The sequence below is a fragment of the Psilocybe cubensis genome, chromosome 4 (assembly GCF_017499595.1).
Source record: "Psilocybe cubensis strain MGC-MH-2018 chromosome 4, whole genome shotgun sequence".
Lineage (NCBI taxonomy): Eukaryota > Fungi > Basidiomycota > Agaricomycetes > Agaricales > Agrocybaceae > Psilocybe > Psilocybe cubensis.
The window spans coordinates 2,032,343-2,052,271 of NC_063002.1; the positions used below are offsets into that span (position 1 = coordinate 2,032,343).

At 45.4% G+C, this 19,929-nt stretch overlaps 11 protein-coding genes across 11 annotated transcripts; 5 read left to right on the plus strand and 6 right to left on the minus strand.

Moving 5' to 3' along the window:
- Nucleotides 1-408: 408 nt before the first annotated feature.
- Nucleotides 409-2,649, plus strand: JR316_0004830 (uncharacterized protein; the record flags this gene model as incomplete). Its single annotated transcript, XM_047890594.1, has 10 exons — nucleotides 409-443; nucleotides 495-598; nucleotides 686-795; nucleotides 858-1,330; nucleotides 1,391-1,496; nucleotides 1,580-1,718; nucleotides 1,767-1,971; nucleotides 2,020-2,148; nucleotides 2,195-2,268; nucleotides 2,318-2,649. 10 exons carry the CDS (start codon nucleotides 409-411, stop codon nucleotides 2,647-2,649), a joined length of 1,707 nt encoding a protein of 568 aa, XP_047750355.1.
- A 594-nt stretch (nucleotides 2,650-3,243) lies between these two features.
- JR316_0004831 (Ferric/cupric reductase transmembrane component B) lies at nucleotides 3,244-5,405 on the minus strand (the record flags this gene model as incomplete). Its single annotated transcript, XM_047890595.1, has 5 exons — nucleotides 3,244-3,674; nucleotides 3,732-4,302; nucleotides 4,357-4,541; nucleotides 4,596-4,665; nucleotides 4,719-5,405. The coding sequence occupies 5 exons, from the start codon at nucleotides 5,403-5,405 to the stop codon at nucleotides 3,244-3,246; spliced, it is 1,944 nt and encodes a 647-aa protein (XP_047750356.1).
- A 1,777-nt stretch (nucleotides 5,406-7,182) lies between these two features.
- JR316_0004832 (uncharacterized protein) lies at nucleotides 7,183-8,417 on the minus strand (the record flags this gene model as incomplete). Its single annotated transcript, XM_047890596.1, has 5 exons — nucleotides 7,183-7,575; nucleotides 7,638-7,964; nucleotides 8,056-8,180; nucleotides 8,230-8,303; nucleotides 8,374-8,417. 5 exons carry the CDS (start codon nucleotides 8,415-8,417, stop codon nucleotides 7,183-7,185), a joined length of 963 nt encoding a protein of 320 aa, XP_047750357.1.
- Nucleotides 8,418-8,486: 69 nt separating this feature from the next.
- JR316_0004833 (uncharacterized protein) lies at nucleotides 8,487-9,025 on the minus strand (the record flags this gene model as incomplete). Its single annotated transcript, XM_047890597.1, has 4 exons — nucleotides 8,487-8,522; nucleotides 8,557-8,728; nucleotides 8,786-8,900; nucleotides 8,947-9,025. 4 exons carry the CDS (start codon nucleotides 9,023-9,025, stop codon nucleotides 8,487-8,489), a joined length of 402 nt encoding a protein of 133 aa, XP_047750358.1.
- Nucleotides 9,026-9,219: 194 nt separating this feature from the next.
- On the minus strand, nucleotides 9,220-10,085 carry JR316_0004834 (uncharacterized protein; the record flags this gene model as incomplete). Its single annotated transcript, XM_047890598.1, has 5 exons — nucleotides 9,220-9,480; nucleotides 9,536-9,652; nucleotides 9,701-9,843; nucleotides 9,900-10,010; nucleotides 10,067-10,085. The coding sequence occupies 5 exons, from the start codon at nucleotides 10,083-10,085 to the stop codon at nucleotides 9,220-9,222; spliced, it is 651 nt and encodes a 216-aa protein (XP_047750359.1).
- Nucleotides 10,086-10,173: 88 nt separating this feature from the next.
- Nucleotides 10,174-11,217, plus strand: JR316_0004835 (60S ribosomal protein L6-2; the record flags this gene model as incomplete). Its single annotated transcript, XM_047890599.1, has 4 exons — nucleotides 10,174-10,230; nucleotides 10,278-10,387; nucleotides 10,441-10,906; nucleotides 10,966-11,217. The coding sequence occupies 4 exons, from the start codon at nucleotides 10,174-10,176 to the stop codon at nucleotides 11,215-11,217; spliced, it is 885 nt and encodes a 294-aa protein (XP_047750360.1).
- A 297-nt stretch (nucleotides 11,218-11,514) lies between these two features.
- Nucleotides 11,515-12,649, plus strand: JR316_0004836 (uncharacterized protein; the record flags this gene model as incomplete). Its single annotated transcript, XM_047890600.1, has 4 exons — nucleotides 11,515-11,730; nucleotides 11,786-11,947; nucleotides 12,012-12,431; nucleotides 12,491-12,649. The coding sequence occupies 4 exons, from the start codon at nucleotides 11,515-11,517 to the stop codon at nucleotides 12,647-12,649; spliced, it is 957 nt and encodes a 318-aa protein (XP_047750361.1).
- A 409-nt stretch (nucleotides 12,650-13,058) lies between these two features.
- Nucleotides 13,059-13,740, minus strand: JR316_0004837 (Alpha-glucosides permease mph3; the record flags this gene model as incomplete). The annotated part of the gene is made up of 4 exons (XM_047890601.1): nucleotides 13,059-13,155; nucleotides 13,213-13,346; nucleotides 13,395-13,519; nucleotides 13,578-13,740. The coding sequence occupies 4 exons, from the start codon at nucleotides 13,738-13,740 to the stop codon at nucleotides 13,059-13,061; spliced, it is 519 nt and encodes a 172-aa protein (XP_047750362.1).
- Nucleotides 13,741-13,947: 207 nt separating this feature from the next.
- JR316_0004838 (Good for full DBP5 activity protein 2) lies at nucleotides 13,948-15,574 on the plus strand (the record flags this gene model as incomplete). The annotated part of the gene is made up of 8 exons (XM_047890602.1): nucleotides 13,948-14,009; nucleotides 14,081-14,133; nucleotides 14,192-14,263; nucleotides 14,314-14,513; nucleotides 14,566-14,844; nucleotides 14,904-15,034; nucleotides 15,089-15,299; nucleotides 15,356-15,574. The coding sequence occupies 8 exons, from the start codon at nucleotides 13,948-13,950 to the stop codon at nucleotides 15,572-15,574; spliced, it is 1,227 nt and encodes a 408-aa protein (XP_047750363.1).
- A 377-nt stretch (nucleotides 15,575-15,951) lies between these two features.
- JR316_0004839 (Sphingosine N-acyltransferase lac1) lies at nucleotides 15,952-17,729 on the minus strand (the record flags this gene model as incomplete). Its single annotated transcript, XM_047890603.1, has 11 exons — nucleotides 15,952-16,036; nucleotides 16,091-16,228; nucleotides 16,283-16,351; nucleotides 16,405-16,481; nucleotides 16,537-16,615; nucleotides 16,665-16,827; nucleotides 16,881-16,935; nucleotides 16,989-17,341; nucleotides 17,392-17,501; nucleotides 17,561-17,605; nucleotides 17,662-17,729. 11 exons carry the CDS (start codon nucleotides 17,727-17,729, stop codon nucleotides 15,952-15,954), a joined length of 1,242 nt encoding a protein of 413 aa, XP_047750364.1.
- A 172-nt stretch (nucleotides 17,730-17,901) lies between these two features.
- Nucleotides 17,902-19,816, plus strand: JR316_0004840 (RNA exonuclease 1-like protein; the record flags this gene model as incomplete). Its single annotated transcript, XM_047890604.1, has 7 exons — nucleotides 17,902-18,258; nucleotides 18,306-18,368; nucleotides 18,418-18,562; nucleotides 18,632-18,964; nucleotides 19,021-19,315; nucleotides 19,368-19,604; nucleotides 19,663-19,816. 7 exons carry the CDS (start codon nucleotides 17,902-17,904, stop codon nucleotides 19,814-19,816), a joined length of 1,584 nt encoding a protein of 527 aa, XP_047750365.1.
- Nucleotides 19,817-19,929: the final 113 nt, after the last annotated feature.

Here is a 19,929-nt window from a genome sequence, read left to right on the forward strand (position 1 = left end):
ACAACGCCAACTTTCTTGGTATATATCCGATCAGCCAGCCACAGTGCAAGTAACCAAAAGTCAAAGAGGGAAAAGCCGCAAAAGCGAACAGGGTATAGAAGTAAAGAGTGATTAAGAGAGGTAGGAAGAGCTTCATCGCCAGCGCGATCACCCTGTTAGTGGCTGTGCAGAATTTGCAATGATCCTCACTCGTTTCACTTTCAGGACTTGAAGTGATACAAAACCAAACCTCAACTGCCACCACTCAATTATTCATAATCCGCTAATACCTACGCGATGGCGCCTCGAAGAAGGTGTCCCACATGCGGGTCAAAGCAATGGCATAAAGAGCCGTCGAGCGGGCTCATAGCGTGCAGCGAAGGACATGTATTACAGGTACCCATATGAGCATCCTCACTCCTTTTTCTCATGCTACCATTCAGGATTTTGCTCAATAACTCACTGTTCAACTGTGTTTTTTTACCTGAATGTTGGACGTGGAAATAGAACTATAGAAGCGAGACGACGGAAATCACAGAGGTCGGACCTCATGCCATGAGGAAAAGGACATTGAAGAGCAAACGGAAGAAAGGCAAAGCAAGCAATGCCAATCCTAAATGTGCGTTCCTCACTCTAACTCTCGATACGCCCTTTTCTGCTTGATACCATACTCATTTATCTAATGATCACGCCCATTTTTACTCAGTGTACCATGGCGCTAGAGGGCGATACCACTATTTTCTATGCCTGCAGCTCATCTTGCGGAAGCAGATTGCTGCCCTGACGAAGATATGGGAACTCCCTCCTGAGTTCGAGGTCAGATGGTGCCACGATAACTATAGTCATAAGATTCTAAACCCCATATATGTATACTTTAGATCATATGTAGGGACGTATGGGCACTTAATCTGGCACTGCTGCCCGACCCTCCACCTGCCGAGCCCTATCACCATGCAGTGGAGACCCAAATACATGATGAAGTAGATCCAGTAGTCGATATAAAGGCATTTTCTTCGTCGATGAAACAAGACTTGGACGGTGCATCTGAAGATGAACAGGCGAATGACGACGATGCCAATGAGAAGGAAGAACATTCCGATACTGATGAAGACGAGGAAGAGGAAGAAGATGCCGAATTGGAGTTACTCATGCAGGAGAACTCTGATCTTTCGAGCTCGTCCGAGGACGAACTGGGCGAGAGTAAGATTTCAGGTCCAGAATCAGGACAACCGAAGATGGAGGGAGGTCGGAAAGGACGGTTTAGATATGAAAGCCCTCTAAGCACGATCGCAGTGCTCGTGGTGACATGCTGGATGATGCGAATACCAGTAATGTACAGAGACTTTACACGGTAAGAATGGAGACGATTTAGGGTGTCATATTGAATCTGTTCTAATGTGGATCTAAACAGGTTGATCGAAAAGTATGAGATCCCGTATCTGAACGGAGTCAAATCGCTGCCCGAGTCAATGACGGAGCATCTGACGAAGCATAATGTACAAGCATTATCACCACCTGTGAGTAATGTTTACAGGGTGATGGTACATGTGCAGAAATGTGTTGATGGGGATTCATAATTATTTTTTTTTTCATTGTGTAGCATGCACCCCGAACGATGGCGATGCACAAAGTAGCCTCCAGACTTGCAAAAAAGCTAAATAGCAACTATGGGATCTACGTTCCTGAAATTAATGCAGCCAGTATCCTATGGAGGATTACGAAAGAAATGGGTGGAACACGTATGTGTTTGTGACTGAACGTATGACATGGCTGACGGAGGTGTGTAGCGCTGTTATACCGACTTGCGAAACGAGTTGCGAGCGTGTTGTCAGTGCCACTGACATTGCACTGGACACTGGCACCTGGACTTGCGAAACTGAAGCCTAGCGACGCGTTCCGACACCATTACGACGGTGTGCCTCCGGAAGCCAGTTTGCTAGGGGCGTTGATCATTGTGATAAAAATGGTGTATGGGCTTGATGGGACGACCAGGTATGTAATGAGCAGATAATGTGACAGCAATGGCTAACAGGAGAGTAGAGGCCCAGAAGACGGAGACATAGACGATGTGGCGTGTTTGCTGGGATCTGAGGAAGAGTTTCTGAAGCAGATCAACAAGCTGACGAAGGATGAGCAACGAGAAATGAAGTTTGACAGCAGGAGGCAACTGTAAGCAAATCCTCATTGGATGTGAACAGAATCTCAGACATCACAGAAACGTGGGGGATATGACGGATGAGGAAATGGACGAATATATCGCATTCTGCGCAAAGGCAGTGGGCTACGGGGGTATGTGTGGAAGTGAGCATGTGCAGCACAAGCTAACTTGTGTAGCCAGAGAGTGACAGCGTGGTCGAACGCTTCTTTGGGCCGGTTTCAGTCGGGAGATCTGGGGGAGAAACTGGTGGCCATTGGCTGGCGGAGGATGAGGGTGCAGGTACAGGTATAGGTGCGGCCGCGGCTGCGGGCGGCAGCAGCGGCAACGAAGGATGCCGGCGTGCCGAGTACGGCGCAGAGTATAAGATTTGGAACAGCCGGGATGTGGACGGGGCGGTGCCGGCAGGGTATGAGGCGGTGATGAGACGGGGGGAAACGCTCGTGGGGATGAACATCGGCGGCATGCTGGCCGCATTTGAGCGCAGACTTGTGCGGACTGCCAAGCGGCTCTGATGGCTCGCCTGGCTGTATACTCATGTTTGTCCTATGGTACCATTACTATGGTTCTCTAATCCTCTCCTTCGGGCTCGCATACTCATGTTTGTCCTATTGTACCATTACTATGGTTCTTTAACCCTCTCTTTCGGGATCAATTCCGATGTATATTTATTTCCTTTTCTGTGGTGGACCTCCCTTTGTGGTCGCTGTGTTTGACAGATTGCCATTAGGGGTAATGCTGACAGGATGGTGGCATGATCACAGGCTATTATACTTCAAGATGTCGTCTTTGCCGTGCAAATTTCGAGTCTCCGTTGTTTTCCCTCGGCCTAATGTTTTGGTTTTGACTTACTCATCTGCTGGCGACGAGCCAAGATAAATCCCTGCCTAATTTATGTGAGACACCTTTGCCTAAATACGGCACATTCATTTTCCGATCACTGATCGAATCCAATCCACTGGTGTAGTGCGCCGCAGAGAAACACAGTAGCCAACACCCAAAACAATGTGGAAGGTAGAAAAGTACATTCGAAGGGAACTTAAACATACAACTAAAAAAAACAATGAAAGGGAGCAAAATAACACCAGCCTTTGAAAGTTGAAGCACCGTTACCATCCAAAAGTCTCCTCAGAAACTTCAATTCCGCCGGCATGATCTCTTTGAGATACTTCAGCATTTGAAACTGCTTTTGCAACGTCATCAGCCAGCGACAGAGGACCACATACGCCAATGATAAGACCAGTCAATTTGACGTCGTTTTGAGAGGAGCTCCGAAGTGCAATAATGCGCTGCAGCGTAAGATTGATAAAGTTAACGATTCGCGGACGCCCGGGGGATAGGGTTATGCCTGGGGGCAGATGCTGAGGCTGTACTTTGAAAGATGGTGCTTTTCCGATGTAAGGACCGTCTGTGACCGATTCAAAGAACGAGGGTTGTTGACCTGTCGGTGCCCGAGTATAGAAAACACTGATTCGTACAGGTATGAATGCCGACATTTTGATGAGATTAGAGAACGTAGAAAGTAAGGGGGTAAGGCACGCTAAAATACAGTGGGCGTAAGAATATACAGTTTTAGACTGTGAATTAAGTTGCTTACCTGGATCCTTCACTATCCAAATCAGCTCGATGACTTTGACGCGACAATTTCCCTCAAGATCCTTTTGGATCAGATCCTGGATCAAGGATAGCGCAAATGTGATGCCACTTCCACCGACCACAAACAACGCACCAGAAAAGCTAGAAAAGATGGTGCGTTGGGTTCCGCCATAAGGGCCTTCCACCATGACTTTCACCTGTCTACCAATGGTACCTTCATGGGTGCTGGATTTGGCTATCTTCTCCAGTCGTCTGGTCCAATCCCCAGATTCTTTGCACAAGAGGACCATGCCTTCTTCCGTATTGGAAATATTTGCTACCGTGAAAGGATGGTTTTCTGCCCAACCTAACAGACCCATGCCACTAGACACAACCCGAAGGCGAACATGTTGTCCGGCCCGCCACCCAGCATTGATGCCTGGGATTTCAACGCGTGTAAGCCCCAACTCGGGAATTGGGCGCAAGAAAGCAGTTGAGCAGCGAGTTTTGACGACTCGCAGGAGGTGATCGACGGCGAATAACACGGCTGCGGTGACAACATAGGGAAAAGTGCTCTTCTTGTGCATGTAAATCTGTTGAGATATATCAGTCATCCTTGTGCATAAGCGTCTATAGCTATTACTTACGGCAGGAAGGACAAGACTGAACCCTATAATATGTGAAGACAGGAACAATGTGTAAGCCTTTTGTCTCCAGTAGGCAGTTGAAAAAAGGAATATTAAGTTGAAGCAACAAGTTGCGATTAAAGCCCACATATTACTAGGTTGTTTTAGTTTCGTTGAAAACGTTCCGGCCAAAGACCATTTATAAACTAGAAGGGAGGGAATAAGTTTCTCTTGCATTATCATCGAAATAAATTGCCTACCCCAGTGGAAGGTGTGTATATTCGTTGTAAGCACGACTATCCTTCCCGCGAACCGGTGCAGAAAATTTAACTTGATAAGAAGTTAGTCACCATCTTCAAGATGTTTCTTAAAGTGCAAAGTACCTTTTCGTACCCATAGCCGATCAGTCCTCCAGGGATACTGTTTTTCTGCGCAAATGCGAATACGAGTGGCAGTTGAGAAACAGCAATCCACCCAGTACGATTCGAATCCGTGATGATGTTGGACTGGAAAAAGACTGCGTAAACCATTGCATAAAAGTACATGACGACAACGAAGGCCTGTGCGACGGAGAAACCGGGCATTACGCGAGAGCGGAGGGGAGAAAGGATGGGTCGCAATGTCATGAACCAGGTTACAGGGATGTTAGTGGGGAACCGGATTGTGGTTGGAGTACCCTTCTCCGTGAGCCGGAGTGCTGGTTGCGCGTACATGTGAGAGTCGTCTGAAGACCCATATCCTGTGTAGCCTCTGCCTTTGGGAGTCGAAGTAGGAGAATAGATATCTTGTGTAGCCAAGCGCCGGACGGTTGGTCGGGTAGAAACTTGTCGTAAAAATTGGGAACCTAGCCATTCTTTCGAAGAGAACAGGCCGAATGCATGAGGAAGGCGTACCAACGTCAATACGCCGAGAAGAATGAGGCAAACGATATTGACATGGAACATCAACATCTCCGAATCCACTTCGATTCCGGCGCCAGCACCAGTAGGACTGCCTGTAGATCTTCCCGGTGAGCCTGTGGTACCATTGGTACCTCCGACAGATGGCTGGTTGGCAACAATAGATGTCATGGTGTAGATGCTGCAATGGACGAAATTCAAAAAGTTGGTCTATCGAATTTGACGGACCAACTTCGGAGCGGATTGAGCCTTCAAGAAAACGAAAAGGAGAAATAAAAAGGAGAAATGAAAAGGAGGCTAACAAACTCCAGAGTTCGTCAAGCCAGAGAAAGGAAGAAAAAAAGTGAACTTAAATGTTCGAAAGGTAGAAAGTCAAACAAACAAATGTCTTCTCTAAGTGCCGCATTATTAAAGAATCCATTGCTATGGGTCATTTGAAATTGAAAATAAGAAAAAGGGCACAGATCTGTGGAGAAAGACCGAGAGATCGCACATATGGTCATCGTTAAGGCTGCAATCTACTTCCATTTGTACATCGGGTCGTAATGTCCACGAAAAATATCCTCATCGATACACATGTCGCGATTGGTCCAAGTTTAAGAAAACTGCCACAGAGTCGCCAAGATTTAGATATATGGGTACAGGTATGTATCTGTATGTATATGCATTTGAAAGAGTACCGCTGGGGATAAGCTTAGTAACAGCAGGTAACAGCTATTTTTCTGAAAAGTTAGCATATACAAGTGAGTGTACGCGTCTACCAGGGAAATGAAAAAACGTATCTAATATTCCCTCGGCGCACCGTCATAAATTATAGCAGGGCACGACAGCACAGAAAAACATTTGGAAACACTAAAAGTTAGAGCGACCGCGAGATCGAGGGCCAACCAGGTCATCACTTGATTATTTCACACATGATCCAGAACGGAACCACACACAAACCTATATCAAATGTGAAAATAGCTTCGAAAATAGATGGGGTCGCGGGAAGGGCACGTCGCAGACACGGTAAACTTGTATATTCCTGATCATTTCAGAAAAAATGGGATCCTGTAGATGATTGAAACGGTGGTCAGTATTGATATGTAAAACTTCAGTGACAAAAGAAGGTAAGCTTTCGGTTTGGCTTTGGTAGGTGTTCAAGAGAGTCTTTAACTGGTATGTACTTACGAATGCTCTTCCGAGTGGCTCAGTCGTCGTAAAAAGCCAAGATCATAACGCCTAGAAACGGTGTAGTGAGGTTGAAATCCACTCTGTTGTTGTATGTGGTGTCGCGGGGTCGTTTCCATGGTTAGGATACGGATGCAGGATCACATTGCAGGCAGGTATGCGGCAGAGGGCAGTGCCTCTTTGCAGCATGCCAGTCACTGAGTCAAGAGTGTCTCAATACCACTTTCCCGGAGATGAATTGATTGAGGAAAAAAGTTGATGTTACACTCGTGGGAGTCTTATCGTCTTATCACTGCATTGGGTTGACTCAATGGCATTTGCTTGCCTCATAGGTAAGCGTTACCGCCCAATCTTTCTGCAATTCCCACCTACAATATGTAGAAGGACCATATCGCACTGGTTGAGTCAAACTGTGGAGTTGATATATGCAATTGACGCTAGGATTGTATGTAGTATCTGGACGACTTTTTTCAGTGGTAATGGAAGTATTTAATTTTCTGAGCAACCGTATGTGGTGCCAATGACAAAACTGACTTGTTTTTTGACCATACTCTGTATGGAGGTTTCAGAAAATGCAGAAGTTTCCACAAATCCTCAAGGTTAAGAAAGGACAAACTTAATGAGATGTAGACACTATGGCACCAATTGTCGGGCGTCCGGGAGGTTGACATTGGAAGTGCTGCCTTTCATGCCTTGGACCGAATTGTCTACGAAGTTACTACTAGGTCAAAAGATAACTCTAAGCACGAGTCTAAGCAGTACAGGATGCCATGGGTTCCTACTCTTTATCATTTTCAGTGGATGTTTGCTCGAGTTTCCAAATGTTATTCAATGATTCGATATCGGGATCATGGGCCGAGTGAAGATTTAGAAAAACCGAAATTGCTTCCTGTAAGGGAACGAGAATATTCATGGCTGGATAGAAGTTGGTTTGGGCAGGTAAAAAGGAGCCGCGGATTTGAAGTTCACGGACAACCTGTTCTGTTCTGATGTTCTCCTCGCAGAATTTCACTATGGCCTTGGATGTGGTGATCGAATCTATGATTTTCTCCAATGGGGCCATTGGAGGAACATAGATGGATAGTACTTCCGCCACCTTGTCGTCAATAGTCGCAAGGCTTTCGATATATTTGTTATGTTTGCCATGAAGCTGGAGCAAATTATCTCGAACCTAAGTACATAAGAGTTGATTTTACACTCTATAAAACGTAAAACCTGAGGATATAATCTTACGCAATTCAGGCGAGATGCCAACTTTGTGTCATTCATGTTCACAGTTTGCTTGTCCAACGTTTTATGCCTTGGGAGCTGCTGCGTGTTCATCAAGATGATTTTCAATGTTTTGAGGCAGGACGACATGGTGTCTTTTGTTTGGTTATGATTTGACGACAATAGGACTTCCGAGTGACGTATTAAAGCCTTGAGACGTTCCTCTAGAGCTTCTCTTTTTAGGCGAAACGTTTGCGTTTGACTTATGTGAGGTATTTGTTTGATGTTTTCGATCACCTGTTGGTACTGCGCCAGTAGGTAGGAACCATCCGGCCGCTCCCTCAGGCGGTGCTGAGACAATGAATATAATTCTGAAGACATATTGTTCTAGGCGAATGAACGGAATGTTAATAAAGATTGTTGTAGACAAGGGTATGCACACCTCAATTTCATCGATGACATCTTTGTTTAAAGAAGTAAAGCGCGTAAATTCTTCACTGTCCACGTCATTCCATGGCTGTTTTGATTCAGAGTTGGACTCGAGGTCCAGTAAAGTTTGACTGAGTTCTAAGTGGTAGCTTTAACAACTAGTCTGAACAGCAATGTAGATACCTACTACCGATGAGAGTTTCTTGGTACTGGGACCGACGTCTTCTTTCCTTCTCGAGGCGTTCTAAACTAATAAGTTTGCTTTATGCATTGTCAATTTCGTGAGATGTGGCATGCAATAATGTGTTTTCAGTACTGGTCACTAACTCACTTTATAACATCAAGCCGGAAGGCCAGCGAATCATTTTGATCCATGTTTTATGAATTTGTTGGCTGATACTAATGGAAGATTGACTATATCGAGGGACTTGCAAGGAAAAGATTTCATGCTCGATGGCTTTGCAGCTTCTTGAATTTAAACTATACAAAATCATTAATTATGTCATAAAAATACACCTCCCTCTTCACTAGTAATCCTATTTTCATGGCCATGTTCCGAGCTTCCTGTAGTCACAGGAGGTTCGAGTATGTGCTGAGTGGGTTGTAAATCGTAGTGTAAACCCGTCATTAGGCCTTTTTCTGTTAATGCCATCTTCAGAATCGTAATGCGCTCCTGCTGAGAACCACTGTATGAAGGTTCACATTATGGGTAAGTCCTGTTAGAAAGAGAAGAAGGTACATACATCACTTGTTCGTTCTCTTCATATGCCTTCTTGATATCTGGGTCGTGTTGCTCTTCTTGAAGAATAGATTGCGTCTCGCGCAGTTTCCGTAAAGAGTTTTGAAGCCGCGAAATCTCTGACAACAATTCAAGCCAGCCTACATTGCAGTTGGCAATATATACCTTCGGTTATAACGGAGACATCCAGAGCGATTGCTTCGCGCAGAGTAAATGGCTGATAATATCGTGGAGAGTAGTCCATGGAAGTCGCGGAAAGAATGACGTCTCAGCTGCACTAAGCCTTGGCAATCGGAGTACAAATAACACGTCAGAAACTGTCCCGGGTCATATTGAAATCAATTCAATCGACAAAGTATCTACGTTATAATCCAACTCGCAGTCAAGTGGTTATCAGTAATGTGAGCACTCTCTGACTATAGCTTCCAACTCCGGACTTCACGATTGTTTGAAGATCTCAGGCCAGACTGTCCTCAAATCCTCCAATGTCGTGATATCAATCACATCATTGTCAGTAGCACCAGGTTCCCTTGCGTCGTCAATTTCTTTGATCCTTCCACCTTCCATAGCTTCGAGTCCCTTTTCACAGAAATGCACACAGTGCGCCCAGCCCAGTTTACGGGCCGCGTCAACGTTTTTACGGTTGTCGTCGACAAAATAGCATTTCGAGGGGTCTGTAACATTCGCCTGCTTCATTGCCTTTTTCAATTTTATTGAGTGCATATGTGGCAAGTGACCAAAGTTGGGCGCGTACCATTTCGTAGTATTCTGGTTCAGGTTTACAGACAAAATCCTTGACGAGATAGTCACAGTACACAAGTCCTTCAATTAGATCGTCCAGCTTTAAGATGCGTAGAACACGTTCCGCATGCTGTTCGAATTAGATTGTAAAGGCTGCGCTGGATATACATTGGCCTACCGGTCGATATGCGTTAGTCAATCCCCAGATGCGAGCTTTGGAGGTATCAATGTCCTGAAAAAGCTTTCTGACAGTTGGATCGTAAGCGATCATATCCTCGAGTGGTAGAGATCCATCACATTGACGGTCAAAATCTAGGGGGTCTTTCGTGGCGTTAACACTCGTGATAGAGGCCATGTAAGGGCACAAACTACACTACCAACGTCGTGATGCCTGGTTAGACCGCGCAATGCAAGACCATATTGAGTATAATATTTCAAGTGTAATTCAGAAGCCTCTTCATGGGATAATCCAAGGCGGAGAAAGTAGGCTAAACATATGCATGTTGAATGACATCGATTTCCAACTGATACACCGCTGGCTAACCATGGATACGGGCGCCCATGGCATGGGAGATATTAGAGCTTGCCGAGTATAGGGTATTGTCGATATCAAACCAGATGACGAGACGATCATCCTCCTGAGAGTTGGCCATGGACAATTGTGGTGGTAGGGAAAGGCAGGCGGAGACGGAGGCATATCGCTATGATGTCCGATCTATATCATTGATTAATCTTATCTTATCAAACTCGATTAGATTCGGTGTTTTCCGTGGAACTATGTAGTCTCATCAAGCCACAGTCCGGCTCCTAATCCAGCCTTGGACAATATTATAGGCATCGGCCTCGACGACCTCAAGAACACAAGGTGCGTACTCGACAAGGATACTATCACTCTATTCACCTCATTGGCGTTTATAGAATGGCCAGAAGCAAAGAACTCGTCCCCGGCGTTGGGCGTCTTTCCCGCTCCCAGGTATTCGCCAAGCGCGCTCTCTACAAGGGCCAAAAAAAATCGACCAAACCCGCTGCCGAATCGCCCGCTGAGACCGTCGAGAAGGCCATTGGTGGAGAGAAGAACGGCGGAAAGCGCCTTGTACCTACTACAAAAGCTCCTCGCTTCTACTCTGCTGAGGATGTGCGCCAGCCCAAGAAAAGCCGCAAGTCCCCCAAGCCCCCCTCCCTCCGCTCTTCCATCACCCCCGGAACCGTTCTTATCCTGCTCGCTGGACGCTACAGAGGAAAGCGCGTTGTGTTCCTGAAGCAGTTGACCAGCGGGTTGCTGTTGGTCACTGGCCCTTACAAGATCAACGGAGTGCCCCTGCGACGAGTTAACCAGGCATATGTCATTGCCACCTCCACCAAAGTTGATATTTCGGGCCTCAAGGTGAGAGCGTCTAGTTACTCGAATCTATAGATGGGGTTTACTAATGATTGCGAATTTAGGTCGATGAGAAGTTCAACGACTCCTACTTTGCCAAACCTTCCACCAAGACTGCCAGCTCGGCCGAGGAGGAGTTCTTTGAGGACGGCAAGCCCAAGGCCAAACAGCCTATTCCCGAGTCCAAGGCTGCCGATCAAAAGGAGGTCGACAACGCACTCCTCGCTTCCATCAAGAAGACTGAGAACCTTTCCAAATATCTCAAGGCCAGCTGGGGTCTGTCGAAGGGCCAATTCCCTCACCAATTGGTGTTCTGAACGCTGGAAGAGATGGAATGGGGAAGCGGGTTGCAACGCTAGGCTCTTAGGATATATGCTATGTTTTGTGACCATTACTTGCGTTGACAATCATCACTGTATGCAAGAAAACACCCGATGTGAGCTATGCCTGAGATACTTACTCGATTGGCAATACCTGTAATAGTGATTGTGAAATGTTGGAACTTGGATAATGTATATTGTATGGATGGTTTGTTAATGTTTGAGTGCGCTTGCGACGCGCCAAGCCAGCGATCACTTTGGCTAAAATCGGAGTTGGTGAAAACCATTTGGAGCATGTTGGCTCTTCATAGAGCGCGCCTGCGGTCGCCAATACTCAAACCACCGTATCGGAGCCCCACAGACCGTCGTTTTTTTGTCCAGAGCGTTTGCAATGGCTTTCTCGATCTCGCACTTGCATTGCCGATTCCTCCATCGCTCCCGACATATTCAACGACTATAATCATTGTCACTCTCGTCACTCGTTTTGCCCTTCTGCCTGTCTCTATATGGGTTCGCTTTCCTTCTTCGCTGCTGTCCGAATACTCAGGTTCCCTTTTCGTTGCAGGGTAAGGAGCGTTCACGGCGATTGGAAGAGATCGTCATTCCGGAAGTCGAAAAATTAAAGCCCCTCGTCTCGAAGCGCGTTCTAGAGGAGATGAAGGCGGCTGGCATACGGGGAGACAAAAAGGCCTTGCAAAAAATGCATTCCGAGAAATGTGTACAAGTGGTGCGTTTCTTTATTGCAAGTGATGCAAGTCCTTCATTTGATCGAGTCTCGCTCTGTCTTGTAGTTAACTGCACGACGGAAGGAACTTATGAAAGAACACAAATGTAACCCCGTTCCAACCATTGTAATCCCCCCATTATCACAGCTGCCCGTATTTGTTGGTTTCACCATCGTCTTGAGTCGCCTTTCTGTCGTCCCGACGCCTCTAGACTCGGAGAGTTTCTTCACATTGACCTCCCTGATACATCCTGATCCTACCATGACGCTCCCCGTAATTCTTGGGTTTTTGACCATGGCTAATGTAGAGTCCGGGAACTGGGTCATGAACGCTGCAGAGAAGGAACAGAAGCGGGCGGTTGAAGCGCAGGAAGAAAAGCGCGTAGCTGCTGGAGGAAAGCCTCGCATCCATCCGGGTAACATCATCAAGTCGGTACTCAGGACTGCGTCCGTTATTCGAATTATCATCGCTGCAATGGCCCCCGGTGTATGTATAGCCTTCTTATATATACTGTTCAATTATTCTCTAACTGCCATTTTTTGTAGAGCGTTACGCTTTATTGGGTCACTTCGGCTGCGTTTGGCTTGGTGCAGACATGGTATATGGAGTGGACAGACGCACTTCGTAGACGACGAGGTATGGCCGTGCACCTGGCAAAGGATAATCCTCCGATCACACCAAATAAACCCAAGCCCCGCAAATAGACAAGTTTTGTGAGTCCTACTCTCCTTCCAGAACCGGAATGAAAATACAAGTGGTACGAGGGAACCCCGCTCTATATATTTTCGATGGAATGGTGGTATCCCATGACTCTTTCTTGATCTAATATGACCGAACCCGCTATCCTTCATAGTATATAAAATTTGCTTGCTTATCTTTTTTGTTTATACAGGTGGCATGTCCGACTCTTCGTTGCCAAACTACATCAATGTGTAGACTGTCAGGCAATCTGTTATTGATTGCTAGAATTATTTATATCACACTTACTGTACCTACGCCAACACCATTAGGAAAACGAATTTTGGAAAGAGAAAAAAGATTTGCTGAGTATTACAATAGGTGAAACGTCCACACATTCCATATATACATTACGAGACATGATTGCATAAATATTTATCCAAGGCCACCCCATGGCCCACGGATTCTGCGCGCAAGTTGGATATCTCGGGTCATTATGGTCACTCGTTTTGCATGAATGGCACAGAGGTTTCTATACATTGGAAAACATGAGTCCCTTGCTGAGATGAGGAAACCGTCGCAAACTCACGCGTCCTCGAAGAGGTGCACAAGATATGCCTCTGTTGCCTCTTGGAGAGCCAAAAGAGCAGAGCTCTGCCATCGAAGATCAGCGCTATCTCTGAAATTGGTGTCTGTGGTCATCTCCATTGTTATTTCGCGTACCTGTCAAGTATATTAGGACCAAGACACAGTAAGAAGCGCAATACGTACCACGCGCGAAAAAGGAAGCTTTTGGAGCAGCAAATCTGTACTCTTCTGGTACTTCCTAATCTCTCGTAATGCCACTGTGCCAGGTCTATAACGATGTGGTTTTCGTGGGGCAGCACCGTCAGTTGCTAGTCAATGGAAAATATCAGCAATGTTGAATTGGACAATCGATACCAGTTGGCGAACCGTTAGAGTGTCTGGGGATAGGTCGAGGAGGACGTCCACCTGTGCTTTTCCGGGCAGTGGCCATCTTAGACTTTTTGGGAACGGGTGTAGGAGGATCTGAGGCGTCCGGCGCTGGTGCTTTACGTTTTCCAGAGCCTGAGGCTCGTTGCACCGTCTGTGCCATGCAAAGAAGAGGTGGTTACCAGCACAGTGTGTCTATGTTACAGAAGAGAGTGTAGAAGTCAAGACAAGAAAGGCTTAGACAGGCACACTTGAACTTTGGGCCCGAAAAGGAAGTCAAAGGGGACGTGATCGTGTGCATACAGGGTTGATCTCATTTAGACGCGCGACGATGTAGCTCGCTGCTCACCTCATACTATCATCTACCTCAATGCCCACATCTATCCCTGTCGTCACCGGATACTATCGCTACACCGATATATGGTTCGAATGGTGTGTCGACTTCCTTCTTTCAAGACTACTTTGGTGTCACTGACGTAGGCCACTGATATCGCGCGTACCAGGCATCAAGCGCTGCCAGACATCGACGATAGAGCACCGGTCAAAGCAATCCTATGTACATACCAACACCCTTTGCTAACACTTCAAGATCGACTTATCTTATTTCTTTCAAGCACATGATGCATTGGTTCATCCTGAACACCCTCTTCACGTCGAGGGGATTAACGGAATTCAAATGTATATAGGTATGCAATGAAGGCCTTGCTTGTTTCTGTTCTGATTCAGAAAAACCCAGGAACTTTTGCAACCGGAGAAGCGCGTCTCTTATTCTCATCTCGACAAGTTGATTATCTTCGATACTGGCTTCACGCCATGCAATTGACGAAAGGAATCGTTCCACTCCCATACTCTGACTGCCTTTTAACGGAATCCAACCTTGAAACTGTATCACCTGTTGTGTATCCTGATGGTTTGTCCCTGCGCAATGCCCTCAAAGTAACTTTTCCAGTATATTCTTTGTCAATTAACCTATTTACCCGTTAACAAGGTCATTGATAAGAACAATAAGCGTTTGAAAGGCTCAAACCCTCTCCTTACTCACCGACGCCATCTTTTTGAAAGAGTGCGCAATTTTTGGTCCGAAAAGAAAGGGGTTTGGTGTGCAATGGACTTTGAAGCTTGGGAACTCGATCACACAGTGTTGACAGAATTCGGATGGAGCCTTGCTGGTTGGAAAGATGGTAGCTTAGTTGAGGATCGTGGACATCTTATCGTCGAAGAAGCTCGGTCATATATCAACTCACAATACGTACCCGATCATCGATATGTAAGCTTATTGGTACTCTTTCTTTACCGAATTCCTAAATATTTCAATACTTTTGGCAGGATTATACTTTTGGCACTAGCGAGACAGTTAAAAAGGCATTGTTCAAAAAACGTATTCAATATTTGGTCAAGTCGCTAAACGAATATGGGCCTGTTTTCCTCGTATTCCACGATAATAGTCAAGACATCAAGTGAGCCTGTTACCACCTTTTTAAAACACTTTTGCTTATTCTTTTTTTTCCAAGGGACCTAAAGAAACTTGAAGTAGACCTGGAAGGCATGTCCTACATCATGCCCGACAGCATACCCGATAGCGGTATCTTTGTCATTGATACCTCTGATCTCATCGGGGCATTACTGGGTGAAGGCTCTGGTGAAAAAAGATCGCTCGACAAAACATGTAGCTTACTTCAAATACCTACTCAATACTTGCACAACGCAGGTAATGATGCTCATGTGGGTGGCTGTATTTGTTTCAACATCTCATTTCCATCTGATTACTCTACACTAAGTATACTTTACTCTCCATGCAAGAAATGGCCAAGGGTGACCCCATCGATATTCAACGCGAGAAAAGATGGCCGAATCAAACCCCTGCTGGTGTGAAAGTCGAACTTAAACCCTGGCAAGAGGATAGCGATTATTCCGACGAAGAGGGTGTAATTCCACCACCAGAAGGCTACAAGTTCGTAACAGACGAAGACGAGGCAAACAGTGTCCACGATCGATGAAGATGGAAATTAATTCGTGAAACCTGTTTTCTTTCATGTATCATAATGTGTCAGAGCGACGATGTAAAATACGATGTGTAAACATTTTTATCTTTCTTGAGAAAATTTCATCAGAAAAATTTCACCTGAAACCATTCACATCTACACATAAAACTTACGAAGAACCAAGGTGTGAAATGGTTCGAAAAAAGGTTCGGGTAATAAGCGCATTGACCGGAACCGTCATTAATGTATTTATTGTTTTCATATTTAAAACATTAGTATACCCAGATAGTTTGTATGTTCAACTGTCAGTATTGCAGTTACTAGTAAATACCTGCAATTATATATAAAGGTCCCCATACATTCAATTCAAATGAGCGATTAGTGTTCCATGATTAGTCCTCTTTCTCGTTGTCGTTGTCGTTTCCATCGTCTTCGTCATCAGATCTACTATCGTCTACTTCTTTGGATATAAGCCCCCTAGGTTGTGATATTCAGAGGAAATGGTATAAAGAGAATTACTTTTAGACTTACCTAATGAGAATTTTAGTCATGAGATAATACCAGAACAAATTCAGAAATTGAAGGATTAACAGTGGAAGGAAGATCTGCATCTTCATCCAGCCAGGCATGTATACACCTTCCGACCAGTCCCATTTCTTTGCGAATTCACTGAGAATGGGTTATCAGGTCGATATGTAAGGAACATTGATATCACAAACGTACGGAATACCAACTGGCTGCTCGAACCATACAGACCAGAGAATCCATAGGTTCAAATAATGCCGGAAATAACTACATGTATGCTTTCAGCGTTTAAAACACAGTTATATATGGGTAAATCCCACCTCCAGATGACAAAGAAGACACCGAAGGCATAAACCTTAGCCGTGTTCCATTGAATATAATTCAATAATTTAGAGAACTAACACCCAAATTTGCGATTAGTTGACTACCAGAAGAATTGATAGATTACGTACCGCCAGGAATGTATCCGGGATGTCCATACTCATATAAACTGCATTTCCTATGTATGTTAAATTTACGAGATAGCTCCAACTGACATATTATATCAGATGTGCTCAAGACAAATGTACTCAACACGTACCCAACGAGCCAGAGAGTAACAAAGTGATGGGCGACCAGTTCTCCGTAATCCTTTCGCGGCTTTTCCAGTCCCAGCACAAGAACAATTAGCTGTTGCCACCAGTATGCGAACTGCATGAGATAGTATCGTTTTAGTTCGGGCTTCATGTCCCAGTTGGGGTAAGCTAAAAAGGTGTTGTGTTGGAAACAGCAATAGTCAATATTCAGAAGAGCTTACTATTCCAAAACTCTTGAGTGTTGTACCAGTACGTCGGAAGTTGTGACATGACGCGCTGGCAAGGCTAGAATGAGAGACAAATACAACGAAAAGGGGCCATGTACATACGTATCCCCAGGCACCGAAGAACATGAAATAAAAAAGTGCGTATGCTTGTTCACTAAATCGGTCAATCTTCGCTTCGCGCCTGAGCCCAAAGTATTTGGCGGCAGGTCGCGATATTTTCAGGGACAAAGTTTCACGAACGAAAGAGAAGAAGACGACATAGTATCCCACAAATGCTAAATCCCACCACGTCTTTTGATAACGCGGATCCTCAGGAGTCGATGTAGGGACGTAACCGGAGAGCAGGAAGATTTTGCTGAAGGGATTTGGGTACCCTGTTTCGACACCGAAATAGGAGAGAAGTTCCCAATTGAGATAAAGTACGACAGGGATTAGTAGAAGCTTGAAAGAAATAGCTAGAAGAATCAAATTAACGCGGGAAATGAGACTTTGGTTAACAACGTACCTGGATCAATGGCCCAGCGCACAAAAACGGACCGTTGGTCTCGTAGGGCGTTGAAGGCAGTAGAAACCGCTGGAGAAGCAGCTCTCTCCGGTGTTGAAGCCCCGAGTGGTCTATGGTATGAATTGTCAAGAGCTTCAACGCATGTAAATTAAAACAAGTTAAGACAGACGTTTGGGGAAGAAAAGAGCCTGTGAGGTGATGATTAGGGTCTCCTCTGCTCGAAAGGGTGTAAACGCAGAGAAATAAGTGGTGCAAATGGAAATGACGAACTCTATTCCGGGAATTGTAGCGCGCAGATGGGCTGCTTGTTTTTGAGCCTTGGATTGGCGAACAGACATGGTATGAGTTGGAAGACTATTCGCGTGAACAAATTTGTCTATGTTCAACACTTCAAACCGTCCTAGTCCGGTTGCAATTCCCTGACGCGTGCATGTGACACGTTAATGAACGTGACCATCACGATATTGGCGCGCTTGCTACTTCAAGCTTCAAGCTTGACACCCATCACTCATGTTTGCAACTACAGGACTCTTTAGAAACTTGGCATGTCCAGAACGCGATACATGCACAAGGCAAAATTGTTTATTCTCGCATTCGTCGGATGTGCCTCCACCGAAGCCTCTCGTCAAACAGGCGACTCCCGTTCCAACAACGATCCGTAGCTCAACACCGTCAACGTCAGGAATATCATCCAAATTTTCATCCACTTCCGACCTACATGGCTCCAATCCACACGTTGTTCCAGCCAAACGCCCGGCACTTGCATCTCCTACAAAGATGATCCCAAATATTGCAGAACCTCCACGCAAACTCCAAAAGGTTGGCGTTGCGAAAATGCCTTTAGTACCTGTGGCCTCAAGTTCAGAGGTCGGTCTTGGGTATTTATTTCTTGAACTCCTCTAAAGTTACTGCAGTCTGGCATGCCAGTCTTGAGAATCAATGCTGCCCAGTCCTCGGTTGCAATTCCCGTCAGACAGGTTAGTCCCATGATGTTATCATGTATTTTTGTTGAGGACGGCACTTTAGACGATGTTGAAGACGTTGTACGAACACTTCGTGATACTATATAAGTCTATACTTTCGACAAATCCCTCTTTGGCTTCAGAACATGCCCTAAGGCAAGAGGATGAGGTATATAAGAAGTCTACAAAATTGACATATCGTAATGCATGTCTTTAATTTAACCTTCGACGAAGCGGGGTAATTGCTAACGATGTACAGGCTGTTATACAATGTGTAGCTGCCTTGAAGAGGAGAGAGGTCCCTACCTCCATCTCACACCCATCTGTTGGTACAGAAGGCGATATTGTTTCCCGCGCAGAAGCACGTAAATCTTTAGAAAATCTCCAACTCACAGCCGACCGCCTCGAACCTTTCATACACACCACTGAGGAACTGAAGAGCTGGGGCTATTTTGTTGATATACCACCGGGGCCCGGAGGCGATCGGCCATCACAGGAAGGAAAGATAGCGAAGTGCGAACGGTGTACTCAATATTTTCTTGTTAAACGTGCAGAAGAATCGGAACAATGTACATATCATTGGGGTAAGGCATATACGTCACGCGCAAATGGTGAGCTTCCCCAATTGCACGCAGTTTAGAGCCTTACCATTCTAACTTGGCTTAAGGGGAGAAGCAACGTACATACAGTTGCTGTTCCAGATCCGTGGTGGATAGTGAAGGCTGTTCACATGGACCTCACGTATTCTATGAATCGACAGCAGAAGAATTACATTCTCGCCATGCATTTTCATTTCTTCGTTCACCAAAATCCGACAGCCCAAAACTTGACGTGGTAGCCCTGGATTGTGAAATGATCTATACCACTGGAGGAATGCGCGTCGCACGAGTGTCCATCGTTGATGGTTCTGGAAAGGAGATCTTTGACGAGTTTGTACGCATGGACGAAGGTGTAAACGTCATGTAAGTAACTCCTATCTCCCTGCCGTCTTTCTCAGGACCTTATCGATTGCAGTGACTACAACACGAGATTCTCGGGGATTACGCCACAGAACTATGCCACAGCTTTACGCACTTTGTCTTCCATACGTGAAGCTTTGGATTTGTTAATTGATTCTAATACTATTCTTGTTGGCCATGCGCTCGACAACGATTTAAAAACATTGCGAATTATCCACCATAAATGTATCGACACTGCCCTACTCTTCCCACACAAGGCGGGGGCACCTTATCGCAGGTCACTCAAAGATTTGTGAGTGGTCTAATCAAGGTTTGCTTCTTATCAAACCTGAATTTTATGATCAATGCAGGGTACGAGAAAAGCTAGGCAGATCTATCCAGATGGGAGATGCAAATGAAGGGCACTCATCGCTGGAAGATGCTAGTGCAACATTGGATCTTGTGCGGTGGTACATTCTCAATAAACAAAAATCAGCTGTACACTCTGGAGTTATTACAACATAATACAACATAACCTGATGGTAAGAAAATGAGCTAGGTACAAAGATTAAGGGAGATAAGGAAAGGTTTATCTCAGATTTAGATGCAGTGGTGTTTCTAATTCCTAAAAAAAGTTC